Source organism: Panulirus ornatus, chromosome 9 (assembly GCF_036320965.1).
Source record: "Panulirus ornatus isolate Po-2019 chromosome 9, ASM3632096v1, whole genome shotgun sequence".
Lineage (NCBI taxonomy): Eukaryota > Metazoa > Arthropoda > Malacostraca > Decapoda > Palinuridae > Panulirus > Panulirus ornatus.
The window spans coordinates 49,663,399-49,684,981 of record NC_092232.1 but is presented as its reverse complement, the minus strand read 5'-3'; the positions used below and the strand labels follow the sequence as shown (position 1 = coordinate 49,684,981).

The 21,583-nt window shown below is 48.6% G+C and overlaps 2 protein-coding genes across 4 annotated transcripts in view; one reads left to right on the top strand and one right to left on the bottom strand.

Moving 5' to 3' along the window:
- Positions 1-21,583, bottom strand: part of LOC139750411 (uncharacterized) — a 158,511-nt gene that overhangs the window by 42,140 nt on the left and 94,788 nt on the right. The window lies entirely within an intron of this gene.
- LOC139750410 (BTB/POZ domain-containing protein 6-B-like) overlaps positions 1-21,583 on the top strand; it is a 115,335-nt gene that overhangs the window by 19,091 nt on the left and 74,661 nt on the right. For 2 of the 3 annotated variants that reach the window (XM_071665175.1, XM_071665176.1), the window contains exon 2: positions 19,933-20,084. In XM_071665175.1, the coding sequence (XP_071521276.1) occupies positions 20,047-20,084 (38 nt within the window). In that variant the 5' untranslated portion in view covers positions 19,933-20,046. Of the gene's footprint in view, positions 1-16,002; positions 17,216-19,932; positions 20,085-21,583 lie in introns of those variants that run through there. The other variant, XM_071665171.1, reaches the window with a different exon arrangement.

The following is a 21,583-nucleotide window of genomic DNA, read 5'->3' as shown; positions in this document are numbered from 1 at the left end:
ACGAAGCCAGTTAGGTATGGACTGTATGTGTCGCCTATCAGATACAAAAGACGATGAAGGACCATCCGTTCAAAATGTTCTATAGAGGCAAGAGGCCAGGGACACTGGACGGTATTCGCCAAGTTCGCCCGGTTTACGGATTGGGATGACGCTAGCAGGTTTCCATGCTTTCGGTCGCTTTTGTTCCTCCCATACGAGATTGAATCGTTTCTAAAGAGGATTACCGGGTACTTCAGTCATACTATCCTCGCCTGGAGCAGTCGATTTCATGTGTTTGATGCTGAAAAAACAAAGTTCCTCTTCAATGAATGGTATGGTATCTATGAGATGAGAGGTGTTACGTGCTGTTCGTAATGTCAGCAGTTCTAGCAGGAGGCAAGGTCATCAAGAGTACCTTTTTAACTGTGGCAGGAAGGGTATTGACGGAGGATGCTTGTGGCCACTCCAGGGAGAGCAGCGATGAAGGGCACGGGTGCCTGTTTGTGTGTGTGATGCTCACGTGCCTTGTGGAGCATGAGCGGATGGTACAATGTTGTGCCATGTAAATGATCTAACACTGTGATCAGTTTCTGTCCAATAAGCTTTAAAAATGATCTTAGTGACATCGCTGACGTAAGGGGTGTAGGGCTGCCACGGAGGGTCGTGGGGAACACAGGGGTAGAGTGAGTAACAAGGGAAGGGGAAAACCACAGGTAGAGGGAATGGGAGGAGGAGAAGGAGGAGGAGGAGGAGGGGCGAATGTGTGGTAGATGGAGGGGAAGGAGAGGCATCAGGGAGGAGAAGAGGGGCGAGAGATGATGATGATGATGAGGAAATAGGTGAAGAAAAAGTAGGATGGGAGAAAAAGTGAGCTGGAGATAAAGGAAAACTGGCAAAAGGGCAGGAGAGAGAGAGAGAGAGAGAGAGAGAGAGAGAGAGAGAGAGAGAGAGAGAGAGAGAGAGAGAGAGAGAGAGAGAGAGAGAGAGAGAGAGTGAACTGTGGGGAGAAGACGAGATGGGGGAGATACTGCAGTACTGTGGTGGAGAGAGAGAGATGCACTGTGTTGGAGGGAGGGAGTGATGCAGTACTGTGAGGGAGGGACGGGGGTGATGCAGAGAGAGGCACTGCTGTGAAGGAGGGAGAGAGGAGGAATTGAAGAAGAGATAAGAGGGAGAGAGAGAGAGAGAGAGAGAGAGAGAGAGAGAGAGAGAGAGAGAGAGAGAGAGAGAGAGAGAGAGAGAGAGAGAGAGAGGCTGAGGGAGGAGGCGTGGAGAAGTCCAGACTGTGGTGAGCAATGGACGGAGGCTCGCGATATGCAAAGGCCACCACACCGGGAGAGGGAGAGAGAGAGAGAGGGTGTGTGTGTGTGTGGTGGAGGGAGGTGGTTAAGAGGATGTGAGGCCACAGTAGATGAAGTGACATAGACACGCAGGACGGGAGGCAATCATCAAACTCCTCCGTTGATATACACGTAGACAATGATAAAAGATTTTGAATTTGAAATCTTGAGGTTAGGTTAAGTCTAAGGAGTAAAGTGGTATCACAAGGAACCAGTACAATGTCTGAGGACACTGAATGGTACGAAACTTTATAGGAAATAACCATTATGTGGAGACTGCCAGATGAAACTGGTGATGTTGCTATGTACGAGTTTATGATACAGTGCTTGGCGTGTCTTTTACTCTTGACGGAAACTTTTCCGATACGGGGAAAACTTTTAACTGTGGTAGCCACCCCACACACATCAAGACCTGAACACTTCACATGCAAACTCAGTTTAACAGCCACGAGTAAGTTAACTCAACAGGTGTGATCCAAACACAATATATTCTAACATCTGTTGCCACTGTGAAGTTTCCAAGCATCGCGTTCGGTGGCACGAAGTCAATGTCTGGTTCTCTTGTGTCTTCAAAGAGATTCTGAGCCAGCTGGCTTATGTGCCAACGTCTGGTCTGTTCCCAGTAAGCCGTAGTATGAGGAGTGAGGACGTCAGACAATGTCCTCATGTAGCGCCTACTTTTCCTGGCGAACACGACACTGTCGCATCAAAAGTCTGGCATCGCAACGAATCATTCTATAAAATCAGAGACGCTCGAGATGGACGAATGAACGGGTGTGAGATACATATGTATATGTATATGTCTGTGTGTGTGTATATATATATGTATACGTTGAGATGTATAGATATGTATATTTGCGTGTGTGGACGTATATGTATAACATGTGTATGTGGGTGCGTTGGGCCATTCTTTCGTCTGTTTCCTTGCGCTAACGCGGGAGACAGCGACAAACCGAAATAAATAATATATATATATATATATATATATATATATATATATATATATATATATATATATATATATATATATATATAATCCAAGTTTATATACTGTACGGCTGGGGTAGCCCATCCCATCACCAGATAATGACAAAAGGAATCAACAAATCAGACCTCCTCCAGGATATACCACGAGCGCTGCCCTGCTCCTCTCCCGCTAGAGAGGTGACACCAGTGACGGGTACCATCCTACACCAAGCTCCAGGAAAACCCATGACAACACACCCACTGGCGGGAGGCGAGAACGGATCGTGTACGGCCGGCATCCAACAACCTCTTACCTCACTCCTGTGACAGTAGACACTGGGAGGTACGTACACAAGACGGACAAGTACGTACACTAGACTGGGAAGTAAGTGTACATTAGACTGGCAAGTACGTACACTAGACTGGGAAGTAAGTGTACATTAGACTGGCAAGTACGTACACTAAACTGGGAAGTAAGTGTACATTAGACTGGCAAGTACGTACACTAGACTGGGAAGTAAGTGTACACAAGACTGGCAAGTACGTACACTAGACTGGGGAAATACGTACACAAGACTAGCAAGAACGTACACAAGACTGGGAAGTGTGTACATTAGACTGGGGAAATACGTACACAAGATTGGCAAGAACGTACACAAGACTGGGAAATGTGTAAATTAGACGGGGAAATACGTACACAAGACTGGCAAGAACGTACACAAGACTGGGAAGTGTGTACATCAGACTGGGGAAATACGTACACAAGACTGGCAAGAACGTACACAAGACTGGGAAGTGTGTACATCAGACTGGGGAAATACGTACACAAGACTGGCAAGAACGTACACAAGACTGGAAAGTGTGTACATCAGACTGGGGAAATACGTACACAAGACTGGCAAGAACGTACACAAGACTGGGAAGTGTGTACATCAGACTGGGGAAATACGTACACAAGACTGGGAAGTGTGTACATTAGACTGGGCAGTACGTACGGGAGAGCGAGGTGGCTTCATGAGAGATAGGGGTCGTATCCCGATGATCCTGGTGGTACATATTAGGTGGTCGTCCCCTGGTACTGACACACCAGGTGTGGACACGCCAGGTCGTCCCCTGGTACTGACACACCAGGTGTGGACACGCCAGGTCGTCCCCTGGTACTGACACACCAGGTGTGGACACGCCAGGTCATACCCTGGTACTGACACACCAGGTCGTCCCCTGGTACTGACACACCAGGTGTGGACACGCCAGGTCGTCCCCTGGTACTGACACACCAGGTGTGGACACGCCAGGTCGTCCCCTGGTACTGACACACCAGGTGTGGACACGCCAGGTCGTCCCCTGGTACTGACACACCAGATGTGGACACGCCAGGTCGTCCCCTGGTACTGACACACCAGGTGTGGACACGCCAGGTCGTCCCCTGGTACTGACACACCAGGTGTGGACACGCCAGGTCGTCCCCTGGTACTGACACACCAGGTGTGGACACGCCAGGTCGTCCCCTGGTACTGACACACCAGATGTGGACACGCCAGGTCGTCCCCTGGTACTGACACACCAGGTGTGGACACACCAGGTCGTCCCCTGGTACTGACACACCAGGTGTGGACACGCCAGGTCGTCCCCTGGTACTGACACACCAGGTGTGGACACAGCAGGTCATCCCCTGGTACTGACACACCAGGTGTGGACACAGCAGGTCGTCCCCTGGTACTGACACACCAGATGTGGACACACCAGGTCGTCCCCTGGTCCTGACACACCAGGCGTGGACACAGCAGGTCGTCCCCTGATACACTGGGTGGGTAATGTGGCCTGGCATATGTTAAGTGACCATGAGGTTGATGGTGTGTTAACCTGAAGACGATGGCAGCATAGGGAGGGAAGGTGTGTTCAGCTGAGGAGAGGGAATATGGTAGGACAAAATGAGGGACTAAGATGTGTTAAGATGTATGTGTGTGTGTGTGTGTGTGTGTGTGTGTGTGTGTGTGTGTGGAGGGGGTACCAGGCTGGCAGGGAGGTGGGAGGCGCTGCCCTGGGACCAGGTGAGGTGAACCTGGGTTGCTGGCGTGGAAGGAGGAGGAGGAGGAGGAGGAGGAGGTAGCAATAGAGGGAGAATGGGGAGCGGAGGATCGATATATCAGAAAGGGTTGGGATCAGGGGAAGACAACATGGGGCAGGGAGGGAGCCGCCATGTTTATGACCAGGACCAAGTGTTTAGACCAAAGATCCTTCGTCCAAACATTTTTGTATTACGGTAATTATTGGCATAATTGGTATCTTTCCATTGATCCTAATCAACCACGGAGATAGAGAGAGTGTCAGAAGGTCTGGTACAGGGCCAAACCAGACAGTACATGGCCAGGATCATCACCTGTCTATGTTGTGGTTGTGGTGGTGGTGGCCAGTCGATGTTGTGGTTGTGGTGGTTGTATAATACATCTGGATCTACACTGCATGTTCTCCTCCAACACTGCCTGAACACATGTTCTTCTCCAATACTGCCTGAACACATGTTCTCCTCCAACACTGCCTGAACATATGTTCACCTCCAACACTACCTGTACACAACACATGTTCCCCTCCAACACTGCCTGAACACAACACATGTTCCCTTCCAACACTGCCTGAACATATGTTCTCCTCCAACACTACTAGAACACAACGCATGTTCTCCTTTAACACTACCTGAACACAACATGTGTTCTCCTCCAACACTACCTGAACACATGTTCTCCATCACTACCTCAACACATGTTCTCCTCCAACACTACCTGAACACATGTTCTCCATCACTACCTCAACACATGTTCTCCTCCAACACTACCTGAACACATGTTCTCCTCCAACACTACCTGAACACAACACATGTTCTTCAACACTTCGTGAATTAGGCACATGTTCTCCAACACTGCCTGAACAAATGTTCTCCTCCAAATGACGGTAGACAAACTACAGTGACGGTAGACACACTACAGTGACAGTGTACACACCACAATGACAGTGTACACACAGGTGACAGTGTCCACACAAGTGACAGTGTACACACAAGTGACTGTGTACTGTACACACAACAGTGACACTGTACTGTACACACAACAGTGACAGTGTACACACAACAGTGACTGTGTACACATAACAGTGACAGTGTACACACAACAGTGAGTGTACACACAACAGTGACACAGGCCACACTGCAGTTGGAAGTTCCTAGCGTCAGAAAAAAGATAGATAGATAGATGGATTCATTTATTATTTTATTTTGCTTTGTCGCTGTCTCCCGCGTTAGCGAGGATGGCCCAACCCACCCACATACACATGTATATACATACACGTCCACACACGCAAATATACATACCCATACATCTCAACGTATACATATATATATATATATATATATATATATATATATATATATATATATATATATATATATATATATATACACACACAGACATATACATATATACACATGTACATAATTCATACTGTCCGCCTTTATTCATTCCCATCGCCACCCCGCCACACATGAAATAACAACCCCCTCCCCCCCCTTATGTGTGCGAGGTAGCGCTAAGAAACGACAACAAAGGCTACATTCGTTCACACTCAGTCTCTAGCTGTCATGTAATAATGCACCGAAACCACAGCTCCCTTTCCACATCCAGGCCCCACAGAACTTTCCGTGGTTTACCCCAGACGCTTCACACGCCCTGGTTCAATACACTGACAGCACGTCGACCTAGGTATACCACATCGTTCCAATTCACTCTATTCCTTTTAATCTACGGGGAAATGAAACACGATAAGTTCCCAAGTGCACTTTCGTGTAATGATCACATATCATCAGGGGAGATGCAAGAAAGAAATATAAAATTCGGTTGGTACACAAGGAAGAGACGCAGCTAAGGACGCCATTTTGGGGAAAATAGAGAGAGAGAGAGAGAGAGAGAGAGAGAGAGAGAGAGAGAGAGAGAGAGAGAGAGAGAGAGAGAGAGAGAGAGGAGAATTTGCGCGGATGGTAAACCTTCCACGAGTTCAGTGGAACACGATGGATGGGCCGAGTGCACTTTCGTGCGTGAGTCCAATCGTCAATGAGAGAGAGAGAGAGAGAGAGAGAGAGAGAGAGAGAGAGAGAGAGAGAGAGAGAGAGAGAGAGAGAGAGAGAGAGAGAGAGAGAGAGAGAGAGAGGACAGTCCAGCGTGTGTATACACACACACACACACACACACACACACACAAAGAAGAAGAGGAGGAGCTCAGATCTACGCACTTGTATACATTGGCCATTTCCGGATGGCTGTGTTCTCTTGCTTGACGTGTTTCAACAACCCCCCCCCCCCTTTCCGTGGTCCGGCGGCAAACGCGTACGTAGACCAAGCGGACCCCAGTCCTGTCACTGCTGCAGTGTATGTACAAAGCACTGCCAGTGATTTTGTGGGTGAAAGGCCTATATAAAGGCTTGAGGGTGAAGGGTGGTGCAGGTAGGTAGGTAGGTGGAGGCTAGTATCGAGTGGAGAAAGAACATGAGGAACCTTTACCCTGTCCAATCATCACATAATGAATTGTTCCCGAAACGACGTTAACACACGAGTAACCCATCCCATGACCATTTTCTACCGGGGGGGAAGCTGACACAGAAAACGTGGTCTGGTGCCGTGAGCCAAGTCCAGAAATAACCTCGTTTAGCAGTCAACAACTTCCTACCCGTCTCACCCCACTACTGAGTCATCCCTTCACAACCCCCCACAACCCCTTCACAACCCCCTCAGAACCCCCTCAGAACCCCCTCACTGTCTAACACGTACTTGAGAGACAGAACTGATGGAGCCATCACATGGAACGATGATGAAGCCATCACATGAACTGATGGAGCTGATGGAGCCATCACATGGAACGATGATGAATCCATCACATGAACTGATGGAGCTGATGGAGCCATCACAAGCAATAATGATGAAGCAATCACATGAACTGATGGAGCTGATGGAGCCATCACATGCAATAATGATGAAGCAATCACATGAACTGATGGAGCCATCACATGGAACGATGATGAAGCCATCACATGAACTGATGGAGCTGATGGAGCCATCACATGCAATAATGATGAAGCAATCACATGAACTGATGGAGCTGATGGAGCCATCACATGCAATAATGATGGAGCCATCACATGAACTGCTGGAGCCATCACATAGCTCCAGGATCAACGTTTATACATCATACCAATCCAGCAATTATAAAAATTTAGAAATACCTAATCTAAACCTATTCATATATATTTACATATATTATCATATATTTACATATAAACATATTATGTCTAAACTTCAATAGTAATTATATTTATTCAAAACTAAATGAATTACGGAAATGATGTAGTGCCTCGATTATGACAGACACCTTGTAGGTTTAGGAAGACAATGGTTTTCATGTTGAAAACTAAACTTATAATTACTTATAAAGATCTACATTTAATACAAGGGAACCTAATTACTTATATAGTTACTACAAGAGAACTTATAATAACTTATAAGGGTCTACAGTCACTACAAGGGAACATAATTACTTACAACAATATACAGTTACTACAAGAGTACTTATAATTACTTATAAGGATCTACAGTTACTACAAGGGAACCTAATTACTTATATAGTTACTACAAGAGAACTTATAATAACTTATAAGGGTCTACAGTTACTACAAGGGAACCTAATTACTTATAAAGATATAGTTACGACAAGAGAACTTATAATAACTTATAAGGATCTACAGTTACTACAAGGGATCATAATTACTTATGACAATATACAGTTACTACAAGAGTACTTATAATTACTTATAAAGATGTACAGTTACTACAAATGGAAGTGTATCAATATTTCTTCGTCTTCTGTCTCTTCCTTGTACTACCATACTGTATTATGTACTACCATACTGTATTATGTACAACCCTACTGTATTATATACATATACCGTATTATATACAAACAAATATATGGTGCAATACTTTCATACTGAAATATGTACACTGACATACTAATCATGTACACTAGGACACTAATTATGTACATAAACATACTAATATGTATATTGGGACACTAATCATGTACACTTACATACTAATTATGTACAATGACATACTAATTATGTAAACTGGCACAATATGTACACTGACATACTACTTATGTACAATGGTACACCAATCATATACACTGACGTACTATCTACGTACACTTATGTACATTGACATATTACCTATGAACACTATCATATTAATTATCTACACTGGGACACTAATCATGTACACTGACACACTGATCATGTACACTGCCATATCAATCGTGTACACTGGGACACTAATCATGTACACTGGCCTACTGATTATGTACAATGTCACACTAATTATGCATCTGGGACGGTAATTATGTACACACTCATACTGACACACTAAATATGTATAATGTCATACTTATGATGTACACTGGCATACTACTGTACACTGGGACACTAGATATGTACACAGGGACAATATACATGTATGCTGGGACAGAACTTATGTACACAGGGACAATATACATGTACGTTTCCCACGTATTCCCTGCGTGTCGTAGAAGGCGACTAAAAGGGGAGGGAGCGGGGGGGCTGGAAATCCTCCCCTCTAGTTTTTTTTTTTTTTGTTTTTCTTTAAATTTTCCAAAAGAAGGAACAGAGAAGGGGGCCAGGTGAGGATATTCCCTCAGAGGCCCAGTCCTCTGTTCTTAACGCTACCTCGCTAACGCGGGAAATGGCGAATAGTTTGAAAAAGAAAAAATATATAGAGAGAGAGGAGGCAGGTTCCTGCGCCTCCTACGTACAGTCATAACCAAACCCGAAGCCATATTACTGAGTGCATTGTTCTCTGAGGCCCAGCGTCGTCTACCTCCATCATAAAATTAAAGACGTCTACATTTAAAAATCATAATTTCATGTGCGTTTTCTTGAGTGGTGACGTGATTTCAATGCCCCGTATAAGTTTCCGTCCATTGTCTTGCCTGAAGAGGTAAATGCCAGGCGTTTTTTTTTTGGGAGGGGAAGTGGAGGGAAAAGTTTCGCGAGACCTGACTGACGTGGTGTGTCATGCTGCACGTCAACTGATGACTGTCATGCACGGTGACATTAGGTGACAGTCATGCTACGTGCCAACAGATGACTGTCATGTGCCACCTGGTGACACAGAATGTTGGAGGGGTGTAGCAGAGATGGGTGAGGTGAGGTGAGGTGAGGTGAAGTGGGGTGAGGTGAGGTGAGGTGAGGTGAGGTGGGGTGGGGTGAGGTGAGGTGAGGTGGGGTGGGGTGGGGTGAGGTGAGGTGAGGTGAGGTGAGGTGAGGTGAGGTGAGGTGAGGTGAGGTGGGGTGAGGTGAAGTGGGGTGAGGTGGGGCGAGGTGAGGTGAAGTGGGGTGAGGTGGGGTGAGGTGAGGTGAAGTGGGGTGAGGTGGGGTGAGGTGAGGTGAGGTGGGGTGAAGTGGGGTGAGGTGGGGTGAGGTGAAGTGGGGTGAGGTGGGGTGAGGTGAGGTGAAGTGGGGTGAGGTGGGGTGGGGTGGGGTGAGGTGAGGTGAGGTGAGGTGGGGTGGGGTGGGGTGGGGTGAGGTGAGGTGAGGTGAGGTGAGGTGAGGTGAGGTGAGGTGGGGTGAGGTGAAGTGGGGTGAGGTGGGGAGAGGTGAGGTGAAGTGGGGTGAGGTGGGGTGAGGTGAGGTGAAGTGGGGTGAGGTGGGGTGAGGTGAGGTGAGGTGGGGTGAAGTGGGGTGAGGTGGGGTGAGGTGAAGTGGGGTGAGGTGGGGTGAGGTGAGGTGAAGTGGGGTGAGGTGGGGTGGGGTGGGGTGAGGTGAGGTGAGGTGGGGTGGGGTGAGGTGAGGTGAGGTGAGGTGAGGTGAGGTGGGGTGAGGTGAGGTGAAGTGGGGTGAGGTGAGGTGGGGTGAGGTGGGGTAAGGTGAGGTGAAGTGAGGTGAGGTGAGGTGAGGTGAGGTGAGGTGAGGTGAGGTGAGGTGAAGTGGGGTGAGGTGGGGTGAGGTGGGGTGAAGTGGGGTGGGGTGGGGTGAGGTGGGGTAAGGTGGGGTGAAGTGGGGTGAAGTGGGGTGAAGTGGGGTGAGGTGGGGTGAGGTGGGGTAAGGTGGGGTGAAGTGGGGTGAAGTGGGGTGAGGTGGGGTGAAGTGGGGTGAGGTGGGGTGGTAGGACAAGATGTAAGGTGGTCCCGCCCCATCAGCCAATCCAGTTAGAGGGCTAAGGTCATTACCACACGTACACTGACCCACATACGTGACCAACCCCCTACTCATAAACCACTTAACTGCTCACAACACAATTATCCCCCTCCTCCCCCCCCTACTCAACCAACACACACACTCTCCCAACATACAGATAGTGCTAACCACCTCCTCCTCCTCCCCCCTATTCAACCAACACACACACTCTCCCAACATACAGATAGTGCTAACCACCTCCTCCTCCTCCCCCCTACTCAACCATCCTCCTCCTCCTCCTTCCCCCTACTCAACCATCCTCCTCCTCCTCCTTCCCCCTACTCAACCATCCTCCTCCTCCTCTTCCCCCCTACTCAACCATCCTCCTCCTCCCCCTACTCAACCATCCTCCTCCTCCTCCTTCCCCCTACTCAACCATCCTCCTCCTCCTCTTCCCCCCTACTCAACCATCCTCCTCCTCCTCCTCCCCTACTCAACCATCCTCCTCCTCCTCCTTCCCCCTACACACGCAAACCATCACATATTACTTTCCAAATTCTCTCTCTTTTTTTTATCAGAATTAAGAAAAAAAGTTTAAGTATGTTTGGTGAAGATAACTTTATCTCACAAAAGCCATTCCTTCTCTCTCTCTCTCTCTCTCTCTCTCTCTCTCTCTCTCTCTCTCTCTCTCTCTCTCTCTCTCTCTCTCTCTCTTTCTTCTGAACATTAGCGTTCATCTTTAACAGTTTAAAAAGCCATTGTAACGGCCAGACAAAGATGTCCATTAAGGCTGAGGTTCTCGCGAACCTATATAGGGCCGGTCGACCATACGGTAGACACCTGTGGAGCTCAACATCACACTGTCTTCAACACACCTTTATCACCCAGTATGGCTTCCCCCACGGGGGCCCCTTATCGGCTATACGTGACTACCCCGGGGGAGATGACCGCCAGGACCATGTTGTACCCCGGGGGAGATGACTGCTAAGACCGTATACCCCCGGGGGAGATGACTGCTAGGACCGTGTACCCCTGGGTAGATGACTGCCAGGACCGTGTACCCCGGGGGAGATGACTGCCAGGACCGTGTACCCCGGGGAGATGACCGCCAGGACCGTGTACCCCGGGGGAGATGACTGCCAGGACCGTGTTGTACCCCGGGGGAGATGACTGCCAGGACCGTGTACCCCGGGGGAGATGACTGCCAGGACCGTGTACCCCGGGGGAGATGACTGCCAGGACCGTGTACCCCGGGGAGATGACCGCCAGGACCGTGTTGTACCCCGGGAGAGGTGACCGCCAGGACCGTGTTGTACCCCGGGGGAGATGACTGCCAGGACCGTGTACCCCGGGGGAGATGACCACCAGGACCGTGTTGTACCCCGGGGGAGATGACCGCCAGGACCGTGTACCCCGGGGGAAATGACAGCCAGGACCGTGTTGTACCCCGGGGTAGATGACTGCCAGGACCGTGTTGTACCCCGGGGGAGATGACCGCCAGGACCGTGTACCCCGGGGGAGATGACCGCCAGGACCGTGTACCCCGGGGGAGATGACTGCCAGGACCACATACCCCGGGGAGATGACTGCTAGGACCATATACCCCGGGGTAGATGATTGCTAGGACCGTGTACCCCGGGGGAGATGACTGCTAGGACCATGCACCCCGCGGGAGATGACTGCCAGGACCGTATACCCCAGGGGAAATGACTGCTAGGACCGTGTACCCCGGGGGAGATGACTGCCAGGACCGTATACCCCAGGGGGAGATGACTGCTAGGACCATGCACCCCGGGGGAGATGACTGCTAGGACCGTATACCCCGGGGAGATGACTGCCAAGACCGTATACCACGGGGGAGATGACTGCCATGACCGTGTACCCCGGGGAGATGACTGCCAGGACCGTGTACCCCAGGGAGATGACTGCCAGGACCGTGTACCCCGGGGGAGATGACTGCCAGGACCGTATACCCCGGGGGAGATGACTACCAGGACCGTGTACCCCAGGGAGATGACTGCCAGGACCGTGTACCCCGGGGGAGATGACTGCCAGGACCGTATACCCCGGGGGAGATGACTGCCAGGACCGTGTACCACGGGGGAGATGACTGCCAGGACCGTATACCCCAGGGGAGATGACTGCTAAGACCGTGTACCCCGGGGGAGATGACTGCTAAGACCGTATACCACGGGGGAGATGACTGCTAGGACCATGCACCCCGGGGGAGATGACTGCCAGGACCGTATACCCCAGGGGAGATGACTGCCAGGACCGTATACCCCGGGGGAGATGACTGCCAGGACCGTGTACCCCAGGGAGATGACTGCCAGGACCGTATACCCCAGGGGAGATGACTGCTAAGACCGTGTACCCCGGGGGAGATGACTGCTAAGACCGTATACCACGGGGGAGATGACTGCCAGGACCGTATACCCCAGGGGAGATGACTGCTAAGACCGTATACCACGGGGGAGATGACTGCTAGGACCATGCACCGCGGTGGGAGATGACTGCCAGGACCGTGTACCCCAGGGAGATGACTGCTAGGACCATGCACCCCGGGGGAGATGACCGCCAGGACCGTGTACCCCGGGGGAGATGACTGCTAGGACCGTATACCCCGGGGGAGATGACTGCTAGGACCGTATACCACGGGGGAGATGACTGCTAGGACCGTATACCCCGGGGGAGATGACTGCTAAGACCGTATACCCCGGGGAGATGACTGCTAGGACCGTGTACCCCGGGGGAGATGACTGCTAAGACCGTATACCCCGGGGGAGATGACTGCTAAGACCGTATACCCCGGGGGAGATGACTGCTAAGACCGTATACCCCGGGGGAGATGACTGCTAGGACCATGCACCCCGGGGGAGATGACTGCTAAGACCGTATACCCCGGGGCGATGACTGCTAGGACCGGGTACCCTAGCGCCCTTACCATCTGCCGTTCCTCCAGTCCTAGCGCCCCTTCCAACGAAAGTGGTGGTGTTGTTGGAGGTGTTGGAGTTGTTGGAGATGTTGGAGATGTTGGAGGTGATGGTGGTGCTGGGTGATGGTGAGGGAGACACTGGTGGCCTATATATATGTGTATTGATTGGCCTGCGGGTAATCCACCATCATGAACCTCACTAAGGGCTGAGGTGTAGACACCACCATCTGTACCTCCCTCTCCCTCACTCTCCTTCCCTCTCCCTCACTCTCCTTCCCTCTCCCTCACTCTCCTTCCCTCTCCTTCCCTCTCCCTCACTCTCCTTCCCTCTCCCTCACTCTCCCTCACTCTCCTTCCCTCTCCCTCACTCTCCTTCCCTCTCCTTCCCTCTCCCTCACTCTCCTTCCCTCTCCCTCACTCTCCTTCCCTCTCCTTCCCTCTCCCTCTGGTCGTGGCTGTGCACGACACCACGCCAACCAACGGTAAGGCAACAGAAAACATAAGAGCAACGGAATGATGTCAGGCTCCCCTTGTGTACAACAGGGGAACCGTACTTACTTTCCATAAGTGAAAGAAGATGTTAAACGTAATTCATTAAAGTCATTATAGTACTAAAGTAACGACTAATTACTTTCCATAAGTGAGAGAAGATGTTAAACGTAATCAATTAAGTCATTATAGTAGTAAAGTAACGACTAATTACTTTCCATAAGTGAGAGAAGATGTTAAACGTAATCAATTAAGTCATTATAGTACTAAAGTAACGACTAATTACTTTCCATAAGTGAAAGATGTTAAACGCAATCTATTAAGTCATTATAGTACTAAAGTAACGACTAATTACTTTCCATAAGTGAAAGAAGATGTTAAACGTAATCTATTAAGTCATTATAGTACTAAAGTAACGACTAATTACTTTCCATAAGTGAAAGAAGATATTAAACGTAATCTATTAAGTCATTATAGTACTAAAGTAACGACTAATTACTTTCCATAAGTGAAAAAAGATGTTAAACGTAATTCATTAAGTCATTATAGTAGTAAAGTAACTACAAATTACTTTTCATCAGCGAAAGAAGAAGTTAAACGCAATTTATCAAGTCATCCTAGTACTAAAGTAACTGTAAACTACTTTATATAAGTGAAAGAAGATGGTGCGACAGATGGTGAGGGGTTAGGGGAAGTCACTTGACCTTCAGCCACAACATAAATCAGACTGGTAAGCGAGACAAGTGAACATCAACAACAACAAACAAAAGAAAAACGAACATTAATTTTTCAAGGAAATGACGCCAACACATCACCATCTCATGAGCGAGTACACAGTGGACCAGCTATGACGCGTGAAGAAGAAAGAAAAGAAAAGGAGAGAGTCGATATAGTTCATGGCAATGATAGCAAAAGAATGAACACGATGAAACCACGAGAGAATGAAGAGAAAGGGAAAAAAATATATGAAGGAAGGAAATTAATTTCAATGAGTTAAGGTCAGATTACAGCATCTTAGAGAGATTTTCCGTTCCTCATTTGACTTTTTTGTTAATTACGTCCTTGACTTTTGTTACTTAAGTCCTACATTGTCACTCCCCGACTTCTCTACTTCCATCCTCAATAGATAATTCAAATGCTATAGCGTCTTGACGAAGTCCTCCTCCCTCTCTCCACCCCTCTCCTCGACCCTAAAACTCTCTCTCCCCGTCGTCTTCTTTCTTTGCCAAAACTCGATGACTTATGCTCTGGTCTTCCTCCCTTGCCTCCTCCACCTGTGTATATAAACATACGTGCGTGCGTGTGTGTGTGTGTGTGTGTGTGTGTGTGTGTGTGTGTGTGTGTGTGTATTACCGACACCCATGCCTCCAGACGCCCACATATCCATGCGTTCTTTAACAGGCGTCATTTTCAGCTACGGCCCTCTGTCACTCCCCTCCCCTCTGGCGACCCAGGTACCCAGCGATGATTCCTTCCATCACACACACACACACACACCCTCCTGGATCTTTATAGCCCCCATTGCCCACCCAAGGCTATCATCAACATGGTGTATGTTTACCCTCCTCTCTGCCACCACTAATGCCACGGCTCGCCTCTATCGGGCCTGGGCTGCTCGAGTGTCGTAACATATTCGACGTGACGCATTGGACATCCAACATCTCGCCACATATCCACACATCCACCTGTAACATCTGAAGGTGACATACTCGAAGTCCAACATCTCGCCACATCCACCAGCAACATTTGAAAGTGACACACTCGTCGTCCAACATCTCGCCACATCCACCAGCAACATCTGAAAGTGACACACTCGTAGGCCAACATCTCGCCACATCACACATCCAAACATGTGAACTATGGACGCCGGCCGGACACAATACGTTTACGAACGAGCGATCATAACCAGCTGTTGAGGCGACTCTCATGTTATCTTACACATAGGATGTTGTTGGGTTATCACCATATGTTTACTGACGTCACGTCTGTCAGTCCTGTTTGTCGAGCTGTGGTCATGAGAAGCGCCTGCACTCGCTCATGGCCAAACTGTGGAAACACACAGTCCCTCTGGTCGGTCGAACGTGAACGTGGTACTTCACGAGCGCCGGGATGGCTCTCGGCAGCGAGCGTTCGGTTCGTTAACGTTAATCCGGGGATCCACGGTGATCCCGGCGGGACAGGAAGGCCTTATCAAGCCTGGAGACAGCTGGCCGAGCAACGACTTTCATGTGTCCACCTCCCCCGTGGGAACCAAGACCCCAGTGTGAAGGTGCTGCCCCAGGCCAAAGGTTACGGTGTTATGGTGCCGCTCCAGAGACGTAGTGCTGGGAAGTGTCTGAGGGTGGTGGTGTCGTGGCCACGACCGTACCAGAGGCGTCTTCACCGTATTACCCTGCAGGGAGGAGTGACGCTGGCCCACCTCCCAGGCCATAAGCACCGCCTGGTCCTCTCGGGTGGACTTTAACCTGGGCAAATGGTCTGACGTTCGTGGAGGACGCCCACTGCAAGCATCACTCATGGCTCCCGAGGGACGATATGTGGATGAGACAACAGAAGGAGACATTTGTGCCACAAAGCCTTAGCTCTCCCATACTACCATACTGTATACTACCATACTGTATGCTACCATACTGTATGCTACCATACTGTATACTACTACCATACTGTGTGCTACCATATGTATACTACTACCATACTGTATGCTACCATACCACAGAGCAGCAGCAGGAGAGTGACCAAGTGTCATTGCTGGGATAGATCTACGTCTGGAGCACTGCAGGGGCACACGTCATGCGCGTGGCTACCCACGTCCGACACGTCACGTGCAAAACTGAAGCGGCAGACGTGGCTACCCACGTCCAACACGTCACGTGCAATACTGTAGCGGCAGACGTGGCTAACCCACGTCCGACACGTCACGTGCAATACAGTAGCGGCAGACGTGGCTACCCACGTCCAACACGTCACGTGCAATACAGTAGCAGCAGACGTGGCTACCCACGTCCAACACGTCACGTGCATACACCTATCTTACCTCGACCCAAGCCCTAAAGACACCACAACTTCGAGTCCTCACTGATACCACAAGATTCTCATAACAAAATACTATATCGACACACTCCGGACACCAGAGTGAACACTGCTGTGATCTCCTACGTGTTAAAAGTACAACCCTGACTGAATACTATGGGGTGGCTGACCACTGTGGTGGCTAAAGGCGAAAGACACTGGAAAAGCAAACGAATCTTGGGGAACGCGATGCCACTCACTCCTCAGGTCAGTACGGTGTACTTCTTCGTAACACACTGGGTAATGACACACTCGCCTGTACTCGTTGTATTGGGGGGACACAGGTTTACGACGAAACTCACTCAAGATTAAGAGTTCGTCACTCACTCACTCGCCAGCTCTCGACACGTGATGTTAATCCCCAGTGTTGCCCCACACACACACACACACACACACACACTCACTCACACACACTCACACGTATGCTCCAGTAGTAGCCTAAACCCTACGTGACACTCGCCTTCATTTGTGCATCAGCGCATAATCGTAATGCTACTATCTACTGGCCACACGTGGAGAGAGAGAGAGACAGACAGACAGACAGACAGAGAGACAGACAGACAGAGACAAACAGACAGACAGAGACAAACAGAGACAGACAGACAGACAGACAGAGACAGACAGACAGACTGAGTAAGTGTTGAAGTTCGGGTCAGCAATCATCAGTAAACTTTACAGAGAATAATATGTTTTGGGAGGAGGTCAGCAGTGTGAGAAATACAAAGCAAAGTGGGAACATCGGTGAAGAGGGCAAATGAGAAAGTGGTAATTGGTAATGATGAGAAGAGAGGATGGAGTGATCATTTAACGAACTGTTCAGTGTTTAATAATAGGGTGGTAGATGTAGAGTGCTTGGGTCGGGGTGGTATGCGAAGTTGGGAGTCATGGAAACAGGTTTGGTGAAAAGAGAAGAGGTGGTGAAAGCCTTGTGTAAAATGTAATATGGCAAAGTAGCGGGGGTCGAAGGGACTGTAGATGAATTTCTTAAGAAATGGGGCGACTGATGTTGATTGGTTTGTTAGGATTGTCAGTGTATGCATGTATGGATCATGGTGAGGTGCCTGAAGACTGGAAAAACGCATGTGCAGTGCCATTGTATAAAGGCAAGGGGAATAAAGGGAAGTGTTCGAATGACTTCGATACAAGTTTGTGGAGTGGACTTGGTACGTTGTATGGGAAAATGGTGACTGAGAGGGAGGTGGCGTGGCGTGTACAGAGCATCAGACTGGAGATGAACACCGTGGTTTCAAAATTGGTAGAGGACGTGTGGATCTGGTGTTTGATTTAAAGAATCTGTTTAAGAAATACTTAAGAGAAACAGATGGATTTGTACGTGGCATCTATTGATCATTGGAAAGCATATGATAGGGCTGAATGAGAAGGTTTATGGAGGGTGTTACGTATGTAAGTGAAGGAGAGAAGTGGTTTATCAGGAATACAGGGTCAGTGTGCGAGAAGGAAGAGAGAAGGGTAAGTTGTCCTAAACGAAGGTGGGTCTGTGGCAGGGATATATGATGTTAGCTTAACTGTTTCATCTGTTGACTGATGGGGGTGTGAGGGAGGCAAATGGGAGGATTCTAGAGAAAGGAGCTGGTATACAGTCTTTCGAAGTTGGTATGTAAGAAGTAAGTCAGTTGCTGTTATCTGATAACACAGTGCTGGAGGCAGACTCGAGTGAGAAACTGTAGAAGCTGGATGCTGAGTTTGGGAGAGTCTGTGAGAGAAGCAAGTTGAGATTACACGTGAATAAAGTAAGATTATTAGGTGTACTAGTGAAAAGAGACAGGTTAGTTGGGGCGTGAATTTCAATGAAGATAACTTGGAGGACGTGGAGTGTTTTAGACACAAGGAAATGGACATAGCAACGAAACTGAGGATGGGTGAGGGAGCAAAAGTTCTGGGATCATTTGTGCAAAAGGGTAAAAATGAGTTGTGTTTGAAGTTACTGTAGTTCAGACAGAGCTGTGCGGCTGCGAGGCACGGCCTATAGATGAGAACGTACGGGAGAGTAAATAAGACGGAAATAAAATGTTTGAGGACAATATCTGGTGTGAAGAGGGTTGGTTGATAGGGTAAGAAAGAAGTGCGGTGGTAAGAAGAGTACGTATGAGAAAGCTGAAGAAGGTGCGTTGAAAATGTATGGAGATATGGAGAGGATGAGTGAGGATAGGTTGACTAAGAGGGAACAAGGAAAAGGGGGAAACGAAGGAAGTGGTGGAAGGATAGAGTGAAAGATACTCTGAAGGATCAAGGCCTAAACATGCAGGAAGGTGTGAGACAAACAAGGGACAGAGCAATTTGAAACGATGTGATATGCAGAAGACAACATGCTGTCTGTAAGCTGAACCATGGCATTTAGAGCAGTCTGGGGAAACCACAGAAAGGTATGTGGGCCTGGTTGGGAATAGGGGCTCTGAGTTCTGTGCATCACACATGACAGGTAAAGAGTGGGAGCGAGCAAATGAGGCCATTACTTCGTCTATTCCTTGCGCTACCTCGCTGACTTGGGAAACAGCCAACAAGTATGAAAGAATATACAGCGTCAGCTTGAATGTAACGACTGATCAGTTTCACAATCGTCTTGATTGATTATATCAATTATATGTAATGAACATGTGTCTCATAACGAATAACTTTTGTGATCCTTCCACTCCAGTACCAACACCAGCACACCTGACTCTATATATGACCAGCACTAGTCACTCACACACAGTACCAGTACACCTGGCTCTATATATGACCAGCAATAGCCCCTCACACAGTACCAGTACACCTGGCTCTATATATGACCAGTAACAGTCCCTCCCACACAGTAACAGTACACCTGGCTTTGTATATGACCAGTAACAGTCACTCCCACACCAGTAACAGGGTTATACAACTGGCATAATGCACTACTATTAACCAGTCTTGCCCCCCCACAGGAGGTTGTGGCCGTCCCCATCAGCTTGCAAAATCTCTCACTCCAAGCTGACTCTGGCCTGGGAGAACACCAGCCACTGCCCAAGACGACGCCTGCCACACCCAAACCCACGCCCATGGCTGCCGCTGCTGCTGCCCCCGACATTGTGAGGGAGTAAGTACCAACCATGTTTATGCTTAGGTACAACCCATGGTTTGTATCATCAAAGCTGCTTTTTTTGGTAGTCACTGTTGACCGTAGAACACTGGCCCTTGTGGCCTGTGTCGACCGTTGACAGTAGAACAGTAGTGAGTGTCATAGGCTATGGGTATGGTCCCGCCACACTACTTTCACTGGCAGACATAGTGTGGTAAATGAAATGGTGACAGGTTAACATGGTGTGGGTAAGGTGGGAAACTGTGGAACGATGGAGCGTCAAGGGATCAGCTTAAGGTACGTTTACACTGGACACAGATACCAATGGGATACACATTTTTCTCTAGGTTGCATTTACCCCAATCCCAACCCATCCGTTCTCTTCACATTGCAAGGAGAGCCATTGCCCCAGCCCAGCGATTCCAGTGTAAATAAACAAGTCAGCAGTGATGGAGGCCGATCAATTCCTATTGCCACATTAAACTGCCTAGATACAGTGTACAGGGAGTTAAAAAAACAAGAAGAAAACGAAAAGGCTTTGGGTAAAACCATGGCTACAGAGAAAATCCAAATCTCAATTGTTATCTCTGCTGCCGTTCTCTTTTGAATGTTTGTTTTCGTTCGAGGTTCTGTTGACTTGCAATATATATATATTTTACATTCTAAATACACATCTGTACGTACCTAAAAAGCGAAATTTTTATAATGTAATAACAGAAATAGATATAATAACGGATATGCATATGAATGATAATATAGTACCTACACAGTGACAATCTTGTGTTCGATGGACGCCCAGATCGGCTGTCGCTTTCCCCACACGTTTCTGTGGACGATTCGCAGAAAACCAGAGATGTCTACAGGCCACCATTGACTTTTATGAATTGCGTAAACACGCCTTTAGGTAGTGGGTTTAAACGAGGACTAGGGACGTCTACCACACCACTACCACACATCTTTCACACAGATAACAAATGTTCCCTCACAATAAAAAGATAAACCAGTTATATACTCAGTAGAATACAACCAAGAGTTTCAGGCCAGATGCAATGTTCATGGAGAGAGGCTACGGGGGAGGAAACAGATCGGCAAGAAGAGGTGGAACCAGTAAAAGTTATGAAGGAGGAACATAATACGTCAGTCGTGGACTCGAAGAAGAATCTTGTCAAGTCCGTTGCCACATACGTGTGTATATGGCGTTGCTTTTACCCACTGTTGTTGGTAAGCCAGGACGGTCAACAGATCCAGTAAAGGTGGCTCATTTTTTTGCTCTTCCAAGTACGACGCGAACCCACGAGTCGATGTCCCATGTTAAGAGGGGATATAACCCCGCGATCTATTCTATGATAGCTGCGCACATCACGATCGCTGAAGCCTTTCGTAAATTGTGATGACGTGTGTCTGAAATTCTCTCAAAGCTTCCATCTTCTGGGTTAAGTGAAGGTAGACAGAAAGGCTCTCAAGGGATTGGTGTCTCGGTCGAGATACTGGTCATCTTCGTGGCACAATACTCTCTC